The sequence below is a fragment of the Emys orbicularis genome, chromosome 7 (assembly GCF_028017835.1).
Source record: "Emys orbicularis isolate rEmyOrb1 chromosome 7, rEmyOrb1.hap1, whole genome shotgun sequence".
NCBI classification, from domain to species: domain Eukaryota; kingdom Metazoa; phylum Chordata; order Testudines; family Emydidae; genus Emys; species Emys orbicularis.
The window spans coordinates 93,573,017-93,592,631 of record NC_088689.1 but is presented as its reverse complement, the minus strand read 5'-3'; the positions used below and the strand labels follow the sequence as shown (position 1 = coordinate 93,592,631).

At 38.5% G+C, this 19,615-nt stretch overlaps 1 protein-coding gene across 1 annotated transcript in view; it reads right to left on the bottom strand.

Annotated features, from left to right (window-relative positions):
* Positions 1-19,615, bottom strand: part of PPARG (peroxisome proliferator activated receptor gamma) — a 50,462-nt gene that overhangs the window by 21,067 nt on the left and 9,780 nt on the right. Inside the window, exon 4 of the mRNA XM_065407260.1 lies at positions 6,958-7,157. Coding sequence (XP_065263332.1) covers positions 6,958-7,157 — 200 coding nt within the window. The remainder of the gene's footprint in view (positions 1-6,957; positions 7,158-19,615) is intronic.

The window sequence follows — 19,615 nt, the reverse complement described above, 5'->3', positions numbered from 1 at the left end:
TTGCGGAGAAACTAAATGGATTCTTTGCTTCAGTCTTCACGGCTGAGGATGTTAGGGAGATTCCCAAACCTGAGCTGGCTTTTGTAGGTGACAAATCTGAGGAACTGTCACAGATTGAAGTATCACTAGAGGAGGTTTTGGAATTAATTGATAAACTCAACATTAACAAGTCACCGGGACCAGATGGCATTCACCCAAGAGTTCTGAAAGAACTCAAATGTGAAGTTGCGGAACTATTAACTAAGGTTTGTAACCTGTCCTTTAAATCGGCTTCGGTACCCAATGACTGGAAGTTAGCTAATGTAACGCCAATATTTAAAAAGGGCTCTAGGGGTGATCCCGGCAATTACAGACCGGTAAGTCTAACGTCGGTACCGGGCAAATTAGTTGAAACAATAGTAAAGAACAAAATTGTCAGACACATAGAAAAACATAAACTCTTGAGCAATAGTCAACATGGTTTCTGTAAAGGGAAATCGTGTCTTACTAATCTATTAGAGTTCTTTGAAGGGGTCAACAAACATGTGGACAAGGGGGATCCGGTGGACATAGTGTACTTAGATTTCCAGAAAGCCTTTGACAAGGTCCCTCACCAAAGGCTCTTACGTAAATTAAGCTGTCATGGGATAAAAGGGAAGGTCCTTTCATGGATTGAGAACTGGTTAAAGGACAGGGAACAAAGGGTAGGAATTAATGGTAAATTCTCAGAATGGAGAGGGGTAACTAGTGGTGTTCCCCAAGGGTCAGTCCTAGGACCTATCCTATTCAATTTATTCATAAATGATCTGGAGAAAGGGGTAAACAGTGAGGTGGCAAAGTTTGCAGATGATACTAAACTACTCAAGATAGTTAAGACCAAAGCAGATTGTGAAGAACTTCAAAAAGATCTCACAAAACTAAGTGATTGGGCAACAAAATGGCAAATGAAATTTAATGTGGATAAATGTAAAGTAATGCACATTGGAAAAAATAACCCCAACTATACATACAACATGATGGGGGCTAATTTAGCTACAACGAGTCAGGAAAAAGATCTTGGCGTCATCGTGGATAGTTCTCTAAAGATGTCCACGCAGTGTGCAGAGGCGGTCAAAAAAGCAAACAGGATGTTAGGAATCATTAAAAAGGGGATAGAGAATAAGACTGAGAATATATTATTGCCCTTATATAAATCCATGGTTCGCCCACATCTCGAATACTGTGTACAGATGTGGTCTCCTCACCTCAAAAAAGATATTCTAGCACTAGAAAAGGTTCAGAAAAGAGCAACTAAAATGATTAAGGGTTTAGAGAGGGTCCCATATGAGGAAAGATTAAAGAGGCTAGGACTCTTCAGTTTGGAAAAGAGAAGACTAAGGGGGGACATGATAGAGGTATATAAAATCATGAGTGATGTTGAGAAAGTGGATAAGGAAAAGTTATTTACTTATTCCCATAATACAAGAACTAGGGGTCACCAAAAGAAATTAATAGGCAGCAGGTTTAAAACAAATAAAAGGAAGTTCTTCTTCACGCAGCGCACAGTCAACTTGTGGAACTCCTTACCTGAGGAGGTTGTGAAGGCTAGGACTATAACAATGTTTAAAAGGGGACTGGATAAATTCATGGTGGCTAAGTCCATAAATGGCTATTAGCCAGGATGGGTAAGAATGGTGTCCCTAGCCTCTGTTCGTCAGAGGATGGAGATGGATGGCAGGAGAGAGATCACTTGATCATTGCCTGTTAGGTTCACTCCCTCTGGGGCACCTGGCATTGGCCACTGTCGGTAGACAGATACTGGGCTAGATGGACCTTTGGTCTGACCCAGTACGGCCTTTCTTATGTTCTTATGATTCCTAGTTGCTCCTCCAGCACCAAAACGTGAGAAAAGCATCATTTGTTATAAGGAGATATACCTATCTCATAGAGCTGGAAGGGACCTTGAAAGGTTATTGAGTCCAGTCCCCTGCCTTCACAGCAGGACCAATTACTGTCCCTGACAGATTTTTGCTCCAATCCCTAAATGGCCCCCTCAAGGATTGAGCACACAACCCTGGGTTGAGCAGGCTAATGCTCAAACCACTGAGCTAGCCCTATCATGGATAACATCTGTTCCCTGCTTACTGTTCTGCTATGCTGATAACAATACTTCAGTGCAGCTCAGCCCACTCATATTACAGAATGAAAAACAAAAAGAGTTGACAATAGCCAAGAAAAAAAATGCAATTTAAAGGCTCAAATGAACTCTGTAACCTGAAGCTCATTTTGCCATGGCTGGTGAGCGCTGTACATTCCAGATGAGGACTTGTTACTTAGTAATTTTAGATTCCACATACTACCTTAGCATATCCAATCATTTTCAGGTGACGCAGATGCTACTGCAATTAAAAAAGGTATAAATTTAAACTGTGCCCATAGTAAACAGTTTGCTGTTCCATAGCACAAAGTCCATTACAGTACAAATAATATAAAAGTTTTAATCATTATTTACTGACTGAGTGCATCCACTCTTCCAGTGGTACGTAAACATGGCCTGAAAAGTGGTAGCAATTATATAGGGGTTTGTCTATTTATGTATTGTTTTATGGCAGACTCTAGCCTGGTGATTGGTTTAAATAGAGCATCATGTGATGGTACGCTATATACATTGCATGAGCATTGCATCAGCATAACATTCAGGTATTACCAAGTCACTTACAAAGTCCAGACAGTTATTAATTAACCACCCAACAAAGCATAGCAGTACAGTTCATTCAGATCTCATGCAGCTTTCTCAGAATGAAAATTGTGAATGTGCTGTCCTACCACAAATTTGGAACAAATGAAGAAGAGTTCACCCCTAAAAACTCCTGCCCAAACTTTACACTGGGCCCAGGGCATGCTGGGTGTTTAGGTCTCGATCCTACCAACAGTTTTATGTGAATAACATTACGCCAGTGTGTATTACTATTGACCTGAGTGTGACTACTCATATACATAAAATTATTTGTGTGCATAAGTGTTTGCAGGGTCAGAGCCTCAGTCAATTCTGTTTAGATGTCCAATCAGCGTGAACACATTAGATAAAGCAGACAGTTGCTTGGTTTAATATTAACTCTAATTGCATCAGTTTAAGTATGTGAGAATAGCTGGTGGCATTTTTAGTATATAAACACACAATTTAGAGTCAAACTCTGTTGCATACAATAGCATAAATAAGGTCAGAATCTGGTTTACAGAGTTTAACATGGAAGAATGAGACCAGTTTTTAAAAAAATGTATAAAGATTCCTTTTATGAGGCAAGAAATTGGAAAATCAGCAGTATACATTAAAAAAAGACAAAAAACAATATAATTAAGTTTGATCCTGCTCTGATGGCTTGGATGTTAGCTACTATAACCTGGCAGACCGCTCTTGCCCTTGAGTCAGCTAATTAATTCTACCACAAACATATGAGCAGTGAGATCTGAACTGTTATACAAAACAATCATCTCTCTCTCTCTTATTCATAATAAACAAACAAACAATTATCTATTAAATAAGGCTTTCAACATCCTTTATAAATAGGGGGCAATGCTAATTTGCAACTAGGAAGAGACCTTTGGTCCCCAAAATTTTACACTCTTCAATTATGTAGGATTTAAGCAGTCCCTGAAAAATAGTTCCTAGCCCTACTGCTCAGGAAGAAAACCTTCTAGTTGTGGACTAGGGTTGCCAATTTTGGTTGGATGTATTCCTGGAGGTTTCATCATATGACATAATCTTTAATTAAAGATTAATCTTTAATTCCTGGAGACTCCAGGACAATCCTGGAGGGTTGATAACCCTATTGAGGACCAAAGCAGTAGTCTTTGACAGAGTCTGCAGAGAGAGATAAATAATAGCTCCAAGAACTTATTTCTGATCTCAGATACTCTTGTGTGTGAATTAGGAATAACTGCACTGAGTTTAAAACAGAGATAAGAATCAGGGTTTAAGAAAGATCTGAACTGCCCCTTTTTCTCAATGAGGTATTGACTCTGAAACCTAACAGTTTAAATGCTGATACTATTAAATGTTTCACTACTGGTTATTTTAGCAGAAAGATCTGGACAACATCCGTATCCATTGTTGATTAATACAGTGGCACACATGGGATGAGAGAAAATGCAATCAGGAAAGCTGCTCTACTTCCTAATTTAAAAAAAATGGCACTGCTACAAGTGGTGGAGTTTCTCAGGTCAGAACTTTCTCTCCAAGAAAAAGAAATTGGCTGGCCTGCCTTCCATTTGAATTCATGGGATATGAGACACAAAGAAACTACCACTGTGCTTCTCTGCCCTCTGTTCAGGATACAGAGAGGTTGGGGAAAAAACTGCTTTCCTTTCAGCATTGTCCTCTACCTACATGAGCTACTCTCATGCCTGAAGAGCAGCAGTCTAGAACTGCTGGTGTCCTTTTCCCTCCCTTTCTCACTGCTCCTTCTGCCAACTGCTTTCCTGCTTATTGTAACATAGTGAGAAGCTTAAGAGGGAGCTGAAAGAAAGGCAGAGTGAGCAGCTGCAGAGTGAAGCTGCAGGGCTGGGATTCTCTAGGATGAAAGGACTTAAATACCACATATACACATGGAGAAATGTACTATATGCACAACTTCTATTCTCCCCTCCAACCTCTGCCTGGGATCACTGTACATATGGTACCCCATTCAGAACCAGAATATCCCTAGCATAGCAACTGTTTTCTTCTTGCCAGATGCTGATCTCCTGTTGGAAAGGCCAGCTGTACACAGATTGTGCAGCACCTCCCTCTTTTCTACCATATTCCAATGTGTAAGCCTATCTTCTAGAGGCACTGCAGTTGGCTAATTAGACCTCAAAGGCAAGTAAATACAGTAACTGGAATGTGATATTATTAGGGCTGTAAAAAACAGCAAAATATTGTTAGTGAAATTCTTGCTAACATCATTTCACTTAGTCATATGCACCTGATATTTTGTACATGCTGTAATCTGTGCAAGAAAGTTGAGATACACAAATGTCTTGGTAAAAGACTTATCTTTCTTTTTTTTTTATCTCAGTTGTGTGACGTAGGTCAGGGAGAGAAAAAGTAATACCCATGTCACATGGCAGAGATCAATGGCTGCTGTTAAAGTTTTGAAGCAAACCCACATGAAGTGACTATTTCATGTGTTTTCTTAATGAAAATATTTTGGTTTCATAATAGGTCCACTTTAGTGCACTAATTTTTTATTCACATTACAGTGCAAAAATTTGGCAAACTTTGAGACTCTTAATTTTGTTGTCAATGATTCACACACCTCTATTGCTTATAATTATTCATAAAATATGCATGCAAATCTTCTTAAAGTGTAAGGATCAACTTGGCAATGCCCATTTTGATGATTATTCTATACCTGACTGATCTCTATGGGTTTGATCCAAAGCCTAAACACAAATCCATAAAACAGTTCACTTCCCAAATCAGATACATGCATAGAAGCAAAATTTCTACTAAGCATATTAATACCAAGGCAGGTCAGATTATAACTGTTCTCACTGGCTCTTTTGCAAGTTTAGGGTATGTCTTAACTGCAGAGTTAAGTTATCTACACTCAAGTTACTGCTTTTGAGTTAGATTAGCTTGAGAGAGAGTGGGCATGTTGCAAAATAACAGTTGGGCTGCTATGTCTGCACGGGTGTTACACTTATTCATATGTGGCACTAAAAATTCTTAGGGACGTATCTCATGGTTCTTTGCTCTGCAGGAAGCTGAACCGCTCTATGAATTCTTTCCCAGTGAACTGTGTGAAAAGTTGTCTATTCTGGGCACATGTAGGAAGATGTTGGAGGACTAGCGGCATTACAGTGGAGCTAGCCTGAGTCCACACTACAGAACAGTCATGTTAGCAAGTGACAAATTATGCTTTAGCCTATACCTCTTGAGGGGCCAGCCAAATTGAGTTAAAACACTGCCACACTTGAGGGAAGGATTTTTGTGTGTGGATGGTACTTGAGTTTGGGGCATCACTTGAATTATAACTCGAGTTAACTTTGTAGTGAAGACAAGCCTTTAGTAGCAATCAAATAGTGTGAAATTCTTTCCTGCCTTAGAAAATATCAAAGAAAATCAAATCAATTGGCCTCAGTGCGGTCCTAACTAACAAACTCCCTGATACTCAGCCTAAGGAAACACATCAACACCAATAGCTGTTATTTTTGGAAACGTTTTTTATCCCATGTAGTTGAATGATGATAAAACAAAACTCCACTGTGTTTAATAGGATGTCATAGATGCATACTTTTATACTGATTTACAGAGATATTGCTGTATAATAAAAAAAATCTTTACATGTTGCATTTTTCAAGGGAACCCACAAATACATATACATTTATTGCTAACTTACACAGATTTTCCTATAATGTGTTTCCTTAAAATTTAAGTTCTAACACCACAGGATACTGAACTAACCAAGATAACTAACTTAAATGCAGGAACTCATCATTATATCTTAGGAACACGCAGTATATTTGGGGGGAGTGGGTGACAGTGCTGGTTCCGTGAATCATTCAACACTTACAAAGCAGGAAACCAAGGAGGATATGACTATCATCATTTAACTACATGGGTTTAGAACATATCTTGGGTTCACAGCTGGTACTGGTAATACACTACTGTATGGATGCTTGCAATAGTATTGCTGCCTATCCTCTAACAGATAGACCTATTACAGAGATAATGTGTAAGATAAACTATGGTGGAGGACAGGGGAAATAGGAAGAATGGATCGAGGAGTACAAAAAGGTTAAGATGACCTTCAAATTCTTGTACTGATTTCAAGTATTTTACTAGGTGAACTTGGAGATTTTTCAAATTATGTTTACTTATCCTATCTAAAAACATTTCCTGTGTTTCAGACACAGCTTGAAATATGTAACTGCCAACAGCAAAGGGTTGGGTTTTTTTTAGTGTGTTGTCAATGTGGTAAATCATTTACTTTAAAAAAACCAGAGAAAACTAACTGATTTGTCTGTCGTTTTTCCTGTCAAGATCGCCCGCGCCTTGGCTTTGGTCAGAGGGAAGGACTTTATGTATGAGTCATACAAGTTCTTGGCAAGGGCTCGAAGATCAGCAGACTCTGGGTTTAACTGGTCGATGTCGCTGGAAATCTCTGCCAGGAGCTTCTCCTTCTCAGCTTGTGGCATTCGCCCAAACCTGATAGCTGAAGAAGACAAATTGTTACATTAGTCACAGCTGCATCTAAACACAAATATATTTTTAAAATAATATTTTCTGTCACCTTTCATAATGAGCATTCCAGAGTTTCATTTTCATTCAGAGTGCTTAGACAAGTGGTAGAAAAATGACTTCACCCAACAGAGTAGACAAGCAGTTGAAAGGGTTCAGAGAATTGTCACAAGAACAAAACTAAAGGAGGAAACAATCTGGATACCAATACAGTCAGCTAGGATGTCCTTGTGAAAAGGTGTCAGGTTCTAGGAGCCTGCATGGAAATGCAGAGCTATTCTTCTGACTCATCTGATAGTCAGACCAGGTGAGTCTAATTAATCCCAACTCAGGAGGATAAAAAATGGAGAGCCTTTAAGTAAAGCCAGTGTTGTCTGTTGGACCAAGTGCAGGATTAAAAGTCAGGAAGTTCTGAGTTCTAATCCTGGTTCACTCATTGTATGATTTTAGGCAAAAAGGGAATGCTTACTTACTTCACAGACGTGTTGTGAGAATCAATTAGTTAATATCTATATAGTGATTAATATATAAAGTACTATAAAATGTTATTCTGAGAGGAATTAAGGGGTCAAACAGGAGGTCTTTCAGGTAAAATCCCTAGAAACAGCAATTTTAGAAGGCAGCTTGACAAAAGGTTGCTAATTGCCCTTAAGTTAATAATAAAGGAAAACCCCAGAGGGGTGAGATTTGAATGCTAACTCTGTCTGTATGTGTGCTGTGTTGACAGAGTGGCGAAGGACTCACCTACTCACAATACCTCATAATTACCCAACTCAAATGTAAGGCGGGATACAAGGCACACATCTTTACAACTTATAAATGTGTACCATCCAAAGGACTGTTTACACACATGGGCAATGATTCTGAAAAATCTTTCAAATAAGCCAGTAAGATATGTTTCCTAACAGACTATTTTTTTTACAATATATAGATTTCAGTAAATGGAATTAAATCTACATGACCCTTAAGAAAATAAGATAGAAAGAGCATCAGAGCGAAAAAGTCACTCTCCCCTCCCCCCACCCCCACCCCCCCCAAAAAAGGAAATAAGTTTGTGGTCTTGGTTTAGGAACAGGTAAAAAAAAAAACTATAAATAAAGATTTTCCAATTGTCAATGTCTTCTCCCTTTAAAGGTAAAAAACATTGTTAGCTTAGTACTTCCAAATGGCTAAACTGGGGACACTTCCTTTGGATTATGCTTGCCTCTTTCCTGTTATGAGAAACATGGAATACTCCTTTTTACACTGGTGTTGTTGGGCCAGAAATAGCACTTTCATAAACTCAAAATAATCTTTGATGACACAAAAGCATAGGAAAGCCATTTAGCACCTGTATCACTGACTGACTCTCACTTCATGCTAGAGGTGGCTTGTTTGCTCTCACATTTCCATCACAGTTCCCTTGCAGTAAAATCCATCACCAAGAGAAACATGCTGCATATCTCATATCTCTGCGGGTGTCCCCTGAGTTCACATTTCAGAATAAAATCAGAATGGAAGGGAACCTAGCAGGTCATTAGGGACCACTTAACGCATTCTATATTTAGATTTTTTCCTGAATATGTCCCCTGCCTACAATTTCTTCATATGGAAACATCTGAATAATTGCCAATTTATATTTGTTTTGGACTGGAGTCTGCGTTACCGTCTTTTTTTTCCCCACAGGGATAGTAAATGGACTTAGTCAGCTACCAGCAACAGTTTCCAGTGACACTTCATTGCCAATCCTCTTGATTTCTTATAGCTTAGGAAAAGCTTTCTCCAAAATCCCAGATTTTAAAAGATTTAAAGAAAAAAAAAAGTACCATCTGAATGACACAGCGTGAATGATGGCTCAAAGAGATTAACACAGTTCTGTCAGGGAGAAACACCGAATCCTGCATAAAGAATATGTACTCAGGTTTGGGGTTGTTATCCTGTGTAATGGTTGTGGGAACAAAATCATTCTTGTATCAACCTAGGGACAGACTTTATTGTAGTCTTTGGGCTGCTGCCCCCCCCACATCCCTGATCAGCACCTACCAGATACTGTAAAGTGAATAAGAATGTATCCAATGCCTTCTTGCCTCACCTGGCCCCAAACAGACATCTTGTTTGCTGGCACATTGAGAGTTGGCCTGTAGCCCATCTTCCCAGTGCAGAGGGCTTGATCCCAGGCCCATTGAAGTCAATGGGAGTCTGTTGACTTCAGTGGGCTTTGGATCAGGCCCAGGAAGAACAGAGCCCCTTCTGTGTGACTGTTCCATCCCAAACTCACATGAGAAGGGGAAAATTGAGATCTCTATAGCAGGAGGGGTTTGCATGGGCCTTCTACTGACAAGTGAATTTCATCGGAAGAGACTAGAATTGTGGATTGACAGTAAAGACAAGTGATAGAAAAAATTACTCATCAAACTAACAAAAGAATTTAGATTCATACCTAGTGAAAATCCACTAAAGTCACTGGAATATTGAAAGCAATTGGAATCAACATTGAGACAATACCAGAGACGAATTCAGTCCAAAGTGCTTAAATAAATACTTGTAATTAAAAGCAGGGACTTTGGTTTTATAACACTGGTCTACAATTTTTGAGAAGTCGTCTGTTTCAGAGATAAAATGTGCTATTTATTATGTATTTTGATGTGCTGAATTCAAATATGACAATTAAAACAACTGATTGGCTACTGTTTCTAAGATATTTAAGTTTTTACATTTTATGTCTCTGTATATTGTGTAGATAGTAGAATTTTAATCATAAATTGTAAACCTAGGTCTTTTCATGTGTTTATGGTTGCTTTACATGATAATATTTCACCTGTCCTGTTTATGTAACACTTTAAAAATCAGCAAAAGGGTTATATAAATAAAATTTATTATGAAACAAAAGGCAAAAAACTATTATGTACATAATTTAGTCCTATTCAGTGTCTACTCGGCTCTTCTTGGCTTGTCTCTTGTATTCATTAAATGGAGCATCTCTTGTCACTGTCCAGCAATAGTCTGCAAGCATTGATGGGCTCCATTTGCCCTGATAGCGTTTCTCCATTGTTGCAATGTCCTGGTGAAATCGCTCGCCGTGCTCATCGCTCACTGCTCCGCAGTTCGGTGGAAAAAAATCTAGATGAGAGTGCAAAAAATGTATCTTTAGTGACATGTTGCAACCAAGGCTTTTGTATGCCTTGAGGAGGTTTTCCACCAACAACCTGTAGTTGTCTGCCTTGTTGTATCCGAGAAAATTTATTGCCACTAACTGGAAGGCTTTCCATGCCGTCTTTTCCTTGCCACGCAGTGCATGGTCAAATGCATCATCTCGAAGAAGTTCACGAGGACCAACAAAGACACCTTCCTTTATCTTAGCTTCACTTAACCTTGGAAATTTTCCACGGAGGTACTTGAAAGCTGCTTGTGTTTTGTCAATGGCCTTGACAAAGTTCTTCATCAGACCCAGCTTGATGTGTAAGGGTGGTAACAAAATCTTCCTTGATTCAACAAGTGGTGGATGCTGAACGCTTTTCCTCCCAGGCTCCAATGACTGTCGGAGTGGCCAATTTTTCTTGATGTAGTGGGAATCTCTTGCACGACTATCCCATTCACAGAGAAAACAGCAGTACTTTGTGTATCCAGTCTGCAGACCAAGCAAGAGAGCAACAACCTTCAAATCGCCACAAAGCTGCCACTGATGTTGGTCATAGTTTATGCACCTCAAAAGTCGTTTCATGTTGTCATAGGTTTCCTTCATATCGACTGCATGACCAACTGGAATTGATGGCAAAACATTGCCATTATGCAGTAAAACAGCTTTAAGACTCGTCTTCGATGAATCAATTAACAGTCTCCACTCATCTGGATCGTGAACGATGTTGAGGGCTGCCATCACACCATGGATGTTGTTGCAGGCTACAAGATCACCTTCCATGAAGAAGAATGGGACAAGATCCTTTTGACGGTCACGGAACATGGAAACCCTAACATCACTGCCAGGAGATTCCACTGCTGTAGTCTGGAGCCCAACAGCTCTGCCTTACTCTTGGGTAGTTCCAAATCCCTGACAAGGTCATTCAGTTCACCTTGTGTTATGAGGTGTGGTTCAGAGGAGGAGGATGGGAGAAAATGTGGGTCCTGTGACATTGATGGTTCAGGACCAGAAGTTTCATCCTCTTCCTCTTCCTCGTCTGACTCAAGTGAGAATGATTCTGGTGCATCAGGAACCGGCAGTCCTTCTCCGTGGGGTACTGGGCGTATAGCTGATGGAATGTTTGGATAATGCACAGTCCACTTTTTCTTCTTTGACACACCTTTCCCAACTGGAGGCACCATGCAGAAGTAACAATTGCTGGTATGATCTGTTGGCTCTCTCCAAATCATTGGCACTGCAAAAGGCATAGATTTCCTTTTCCTGTTCAACCACTGGCGAAGATTTGTTGCACAAGAGTTGCAGCATATGTGTGGGGCCCACCTCTTGTCCTGATCTCCAATTTTGCAGCCAAAATAAAGGTGATAGGCTTTCTTAACCATAGTGGTTATACTGCGCTTTTGTGATGCAAAAGTCACGTCACCACAAACATAGCAGAAGTTATCTGCACTGTTCACACAAGTACGAGGCATCTCTGCTCACTTTGGCTAAACAGAAATGTGTCCCTTTGCAAAATCAAACACTGACAAATAAGAGAGCACGACACCGTATGATTTCTAGAGCTGATATAGGCCAAGTTGTTCAGCAGAGTGATATAAGCTTCGTTATGATTGCATCATCCATGACTTCTAGGAATAACATGATGCAATTCATATCATGTATGACGCAATACCAGCTTCAGATTGCATCATTCATTGTTTTGCCTAAAAAGCAAGTACTGTCCAAACCCAGTCATAGATTTATTCATAGATCCAGTCAAAGATGTATTTTAGTCATTTCTGGTTTAAATTGAGATCCCTTCCCTTTATAACTCACTTATCCTCCGCCATTCCCAAGTCAAGGGTCGTATATACTGACCCAATAGCATATCTTGAAAACTAGAGCCAATCAACAATTTTAAGCATCATTTTCGTTCTCAGTGACCCAGAATTAGTAAAGTTTGACTACATTTATTTCAGAAGCATTTTCGCTGTAGAGCAGTGTAATTGAACAAGATTCTGCCGATACTATTTGTGTATCAAGAAAACTTGAAACTCTTATTTGTCATTGTAAGTTATTTATATCAGGAATCATAAAACTGAGGTTATGGACAATATGCTAGAGTAGTTTATCCTGAATCATCTAAAGTTTCCCACATTATGATTTTCCTTGTATTCATCATTTTTGAGCTTTGTAACACAGTCGAGACTTGACATGTTTTGGTTCTATGTTCTGAGGTTTTATAAGAAATGTTGTTTTTCTGGCTTTACTGTTAATCACTGACCAGTACTAATGATTTGTTTATATATATAACAAAGATGTCAATGTATTTAATACATTACACCTCTACCCCGATATAATCTGACCCGATATAACACAAATTCGGATATAATGCGGTAAAGCAGTGCTCCGGGGGGGCGGGGCTGCACACTCTGGTGGATCAAAGCAACTTCGATATAATGCGGTTTCACCTATAACGCGGTAAGATTTTTTGGCTCCCGAGGACAGCGTTCTATTGAGGTAGAGGTGTATTTATACAATGATACCTCATATTAGATTGTTATATAATGCTTTAGGTCTCACTTGTGTAGGCTCCATGACTGAAGATGTGTTCCAGTATTGCGTAATCAAGGCCGCATTTAATAAAAACGGTCCAATTAGTATAATTATATTACAGGTAAAGTGTAATACTGTGTACATAATACTGATAGCCTTTATACACAAGGTACATTAGACCTAATGACTTCACAAAAATTGTCATAAGGAAAACCAAACCCAACATGACATTTAAGATTCTTGCTAGGGGCATGAAAGACCTACGAAAAGTGAATAAAATACAGTAGAACCTCAGAGTTACGAACACCATGGGAATGGAGGTTGTTTGTAACTCTGAAATGTTCGTAACTCTGAACAAACTGTTATGGTTGTTCTTTCAAAAGTTTACAACTGAACATTGACTTCATAGCGCTTTGAAACTTAACTAAGCAGAAGAAAAATGCTGCTTTTAACCATCTTAATTTAAATTAAATGAACACAGAAACAGTTTCTTTATCTTGTCAAATCTTTTTTTAAACTTTTCTTTTATCTTTTTAGTAGGTTACGTTTAACACAGTACTGTACTGTATTTGCTTTTTTTATGTGTCTCTACTGCTGCTTGATTGTGTACTTCCGGTTCCAAATGAGGTGTGTGACTGACCAATCAGTTTGTAACTCTGGTGTTCGTAACTGAGATTCTATTGTCCATTTTGAACAGGGAACCAGAGTGATTAGTGGCTGTGAAATTCACATTTTCATTAAAGTCTCCTTTGTCCTTTAATAAGCCAGATTACAGGCTTTAAATAGTGTCAGACTTCTGACAATTAGTAGGATTATGTTTTATGATTAATTTGTCCACTTTTTAAACATATATGTTCATTTTGCAAGAGCCTCACCATGTCAAAGAAGAGTCTTGCAATGCTCTGGTGCCTTTTCAGGGCTTTTGCCAACAAGTTCGACTTTCCCTGCCCCTCACCTCTCTTTTAAAGAAGGATTTATAAACTGATGATACATCTTAAATGAGGTCTGGCAGGTTACTAAAGGCCATTTTCTAACTCCCAAAAGCAAAATAAGAGGCAATACTGGTGTTAATATTAAGGATCTTGGATGCAAAGGAAAATCAGAATAGCACATTTGTTTAAATCAGTAGTCGTGTCTGTAATAGCTGTAGCATTAATCACATATACAAAATATCTACTGCTAGAAACTCATGCATCAGGATATCGATATTGATATTCATAATGTGTTCATCAATGTAGTAACTGAGTGCATGTGGTGCCACTCGCTGGATGTACTTAAGAGCCCAATTCTGAAAAGTGGGGACTGCCTCTTGAGACACGAATAGGAGTGGAATTCAGTGGGAGTATCTTCACAGGAGATACTCAGCAACTCACAAGAACAGGACCTTAGAAGTTATTTCACCTTCCTATCCAGAGTAGGTGTTGATCACCACTGAAAACGGAATACCAGAGTAGATGGACAAACTGTCTGTTCTATTATGGTAATTCCCTTATTCCTAAACTATATTGCTGTATATGTAAACAATACATTCATAACAAGGCACATGATACCTTTAACAATCTGAGAATATCAGATACAAATGCTATGAACTCACTTCCTGAAGCATGCTATTGCCTTTAAAAAATAATGGCAATAAAGTGTGGCTAAGAAATACAGCTCTACTGGATACAAATATTGAGGCCCCATCCCTCACTTACACAAATAGTCCCACTGGTTTCAATGAGACTATTCTCAGGAGTCAGGGTTTGCAGGATCACACTCATGATTTTGAAATCTCACTAGCAAAAGTTGTCCTTTTATACAGACTATTTTTATACAAAGGGAGAAGAAAAATGGACACTATAATACTTCCCCTTGCTACATTAAATATTCAGTTAGCTCTAAAATTTTCATACCCTTCTCCAAGATTTTAAACAATGGGATTTAATTTTATTTTTGTCACTAGATAATCCCTCAGTGTCAAAGTTTTTACACCAAATCTCAACTGAAAGTCACTTAATTGATCTTACATTTTAGGGTCTATCCAGACTAGGGAAATCTACTTTATTAAAATAGAATTGCTTAACACAGGTATTTTGATCAGACCAAGCAATATTTACCTTGCTTATACTTTGGTTAGTTGGTCCCTTTATAGTGTCTAAAATTTGCACTCTGTTGTATGTAGATAGGCCTTTGTTTGTACTCACTTAAGGATGTGTACATGTATTTTGAGATTAAAAGACAACATAAATTCTAGTTCCTAAGGACATGTTTTTTTTATTTTATGCAAGTAACAAACTCTCTCATGCTCCATATCCAAGCTGACTGAGCAGTGTCTCAGAACTATAGTCAGTTTATGAGTATGCTAGAAAGAAATTAATATAGTTCTTTAAACAAAAAACAAACAAACAAGCAAACAAAAACTTAATTGAAATAATAGGATCATTTCGAAATGGAGACTGATTTTCCATGAGAGGATAATTGCCATTAAGCTGTACAAATAATACTATTGTTAAGACTAATAATACTATTTTAAGACTGACAAAGAAACCATACTGGTAATAAGGACCTTGCTAGAACTTCCAATAATGGTGAATTGGTTAATGCTCATTGGTTCAAGAACATTAATACAAACCAGTATGACACAATTTTTAATTTGAAAATGTATGGCAGCTTTCCCATATAACAATCAGTTACTACACAGATCCTGTCGGTACAGATGCTTCACGAAAGGAGCCTGTTGTTGATTTTGCAGTAGAAAATTAAAGCACAGCAATACCACAGTGTTTTTAAATATGGATCCAGTCCTGCAAACCTTGACTCCTGTGAGTAGTAGTTAGTCTTGCAGGGAGTCCCATAAAAGCCAATGATATTACTCATGTATGTGTTTGTAGGACAGGGCCTTATATTAGTTATTTTCATTGCAAAATAACATCATTGTGTAATGCTGCCAGCTCTCTGTTGAAAATTTAAAATAACACATGCCTATTGGTATTTCAGTCTTGTAAAGTCATGAACAATTTATATTGTGTTTATTTTTCCCAGCAAAAATATATAATAAACTAGCAGCACCACGGGATTAAAAAATTCTGAGGTAAAACTGTTAGAATCATAGAATATCAGGGTTGGAAGGGACCTCAGGAGGTCATCTAGTCCAACCCCCTGGTCAAGGCAGGACTAATCCCCAACTAAATCATCCCAGCCAGGGCTTTGTCAAGCCTGACCTTAAAAACCTTTAAGAAAGGAGATTCCATCACCTCCCTAGGTAACCCATTCCGGTTCTTCACCACCCTCCTAGTGAAAAAGTTTTCCTAATATCCAACCTAAACCTCCCCCACTGCAACTTGAGACCATTACTCCTTGTTCTGTCATCTGCTACCACTGAGAACAGTCTAGATCCATCCTCTTTGGAACCCCCTTTCATGTAGTTGAAAGCAGCTATCAAATCCCCCCTCATTCTTCTCTTCCGCAGACTAAATAATCCCAGTTCCCTCAGCCTCTCTTCATAAATTATGTGCTCCAGTCCCCTAATCATTTTTGTTGCCCTCCTCTGGACTCTTTCCAATTTTTCCACATCCTTCTTGTAGTGTGGTGCCCAAAACTGGACACAGTACTCCAGATGAGGCCTCACCAATGCCAAATAGAAGGGAATGATCACATCCCTCCATCTGCTGGCATGCTCCTACTTATACAGCCCAAAATGCCGTTAGCCTTCTTGGCAACAAGCGCACACTGTTGACTCATATCCAGCTTCTCTTCCACTGTAACCCCTAAGTCCTTTTCTGCAGAATTGCTGCATAGCCACTCGGTCCCTAGTCTGTAGCAGTGCATGGGATTCTTCTGTCCTAAGTGCAGGACCCTGCACTTGTCCTTGTTGAACCTCATTAGATTTCTTTTGCCCCAGTCCTCTAATTCGTCTAGGTCCCTCTGTATCCTATCCCTACCCTCCAGCGTATCTACCACTCCTCCCAGTTTAGTGTCATCTGAAAACTTGCTGAGGGTGCAATCCACGCCATCCTCCAGATCATTAATGAAGACATTGAATAAAACCGGCCCCAGAACCAACCCTTGGGGCACTCCGGTTGATACCGGCTGCCAACTAGACATGGAGCCATTGATCACTACCCAGTGAGCCCGATGATCTAGCCAGCTTTCTATCCACCTTATAGTCCATTCATCCAGCCCATACTTCTTTAACTTGCTGGCAAGAATACTGTTGATGGAATGAGGGTATTTAAATATATTTATGGCTATGTATCTCCAACAAATGGGCACCAATTTGGCTCTGGGAAATGGGTATACCTTACTTTAAATCCTGGTATTATACTAACAGAAATGGACAAGTGTTTGAATTATCATAGGGATATGTCCATAGGTAGCACAGGAGTTCACTTTGATTTTATTTACAGTTAATTGTTTTGAGTAGATGAATTCTTTTACATTTCATTTATTTTCTTTTGCTTGGGATAATGATAGTTTGAGATCTCCTTTGAGATCTGTGAATGAAAAGTACTATAGTATTATTTTTAGTTTTTAAATTGCTATTTGTATTTAAAATATTTTTTTCTTTGCAACTTCCAAATTTAATTTGTTTGGTTTCTGCTTCTTTCAAAAATGTATAATTTACAAAGAGATGTCAAAAAGCCTTGTGGAAAATGAAGTTGCATCAGAAGTGGTCACTTTTTTCTTTTTTTATAAATTGGAAATTTTGGGTGAGCTTGATTGGTTGTGAACTGGTCAAGGAGAAATGCTTTAACAAAGTTTTATAAAGGCTGTTTGCATAAAAATCACAAGAAAAAGTGCCATAAGAGAGACTCTGTTTCTCTGCTGATCAATAAGATTGAAGGCTTCTATCCATTTTTCAGTGTGCCTATGATTTTATGAATGTGAATGTATTTATGTATAATTTAATTTAGAGTTAAATTCCAGTGGCATAGGGGGAAAACATATCAAATGACACATGAGGGAAGCTGTATATAATTTGATATTTATTTTCAAAGAATATTTTGAAGTAGGAAAGGCTCTGGTTTTGTATTGTCAGCTTGACTGCAAATATTAAATGTCTTTTTTTAAAGATATGATTAATTGTAATTCCTATTTTCTAATGAGAGTAAGATGCCACATCAAGATAAATTTTTTTTTTCCTCTGGACAAAGCTACAATACTCATTCTCCCCTTGCCACCAAGTAGTGCTTTACAAAAGAAGTTGCCATATGTACTCCTTTTCTCTCCACAAGAGCTGACTTTGTGTAAACTGTAATTTCAATGAGAAAGAAAATTTAAGCAAGCTTCTGACTGAAATTACGGGAACTCCTCATGAGAGATACATAGCAATATAAGATGAGCAACTGTGGGTTAAACAGTGTCTAGTGATTATGGATGGAGAAGGAAAGGAAAACATCCAAAGCATGAGAATACTTTTTTAACCTCCACTCAAATGGTACAAAATGTGACAAAATGTGGTTATGACCCCCCACCCCCTGAATGTGAGCTATTTATATATTTTGCAACAACATATCAATGCTAAATATCTTCATGGCTTGGAATCTTCAGACCCAATGAGTTGCATTCTACATGGGTATAAAATCCAGAGAAATTCAATGGCGTTACTCCCGTATACACTGTTGCAAAAGAGATCAGAAAGAGGCCCAGTGTGTGTGGTGGCTTCCAGTCCAGTTTTGCATTTCTATGTCCTCACAGCATGAGGCTTTGTCTTTAAAGGCACAAATTTAATGTTTTATTGTCAAATCTATTTTTTAATTTATACATGGCAAGGGGACCTTCTGCCACGGAGCAATATAAAGTTATTGTGCCTAGCAAAACGGAGAAAGATATCACTTAAGAAGATCGGAGTGCCTGAAAATATACACTATTGGCAAAATTCTCCCTTGGTTGTGCATGTGGCTCACACTGACATTAGTGGAAGCCATATCCCTCATTTACAAGAGTATCTGGCACACGTCTTGAAAATAATAATAGCAGGTTCCCCCCAACCCCAGAGAACATGGTAAAATTACTATAAAAATACCCACAGAAGTATTTTCAAAATGAGATTTATTTTTAAGAGTTACTGTTGCATCCCAGAAACTTGAAAACCATATTTTCCATTAGGAAAACATTTCCCATACCAATGTATTCACTGAATTCAGTGTCTTAACTTCAGAAACCACAGTTAAGCTTTCCTCTTGGGAACAGTACACTAATTTTTGTATACTGATAATAATGAAAGTCCTAAAAAAACCACAGAGAAATTATTTTCCCAGTCATGTTTGCAATTCTTTACTCTTAGAATTACATAAGTCTCTATGTTATGACATTTAATTCCTGTTTTTACTTGGCTTTGCCAAGAAAAAAGAGTGAAGAATCTTCATATGGGATATGGCTCTCTCCCTTCAAAGATTCTGAAATAAGTATTTTCATAGGAATTCAGAAATTGACTTTAAAGTTCACAGGAACCTTCTAGATTTTCCTGTGCCACAGAACAGTATCATACTGTGCTAGGATTTTAGTGCTATCTGCTTACATAGTGTAAGGGGTTCAACTGTAAAATTGTACACTTCTTTATAGTTTAAATCCAGAGGGTATACAAAAAGGAAATGGTGGTGGAGAGGCTAGAGAAAGCTCTCAAAGATCAGGAACCGCAGCAGTCAAGCTAGGTGGTGGGAGGGCAACTCTAGAATGGGTGTGCAAAGGAATTCCACACTCCTTCCAGACAACAGTGCCAGCTCTAAACATACCAGAAAGAAAGAGGAAGAATAGGGTGGGCCAGTAGTGTGACCACTTGGTTTACAATTATGCATATC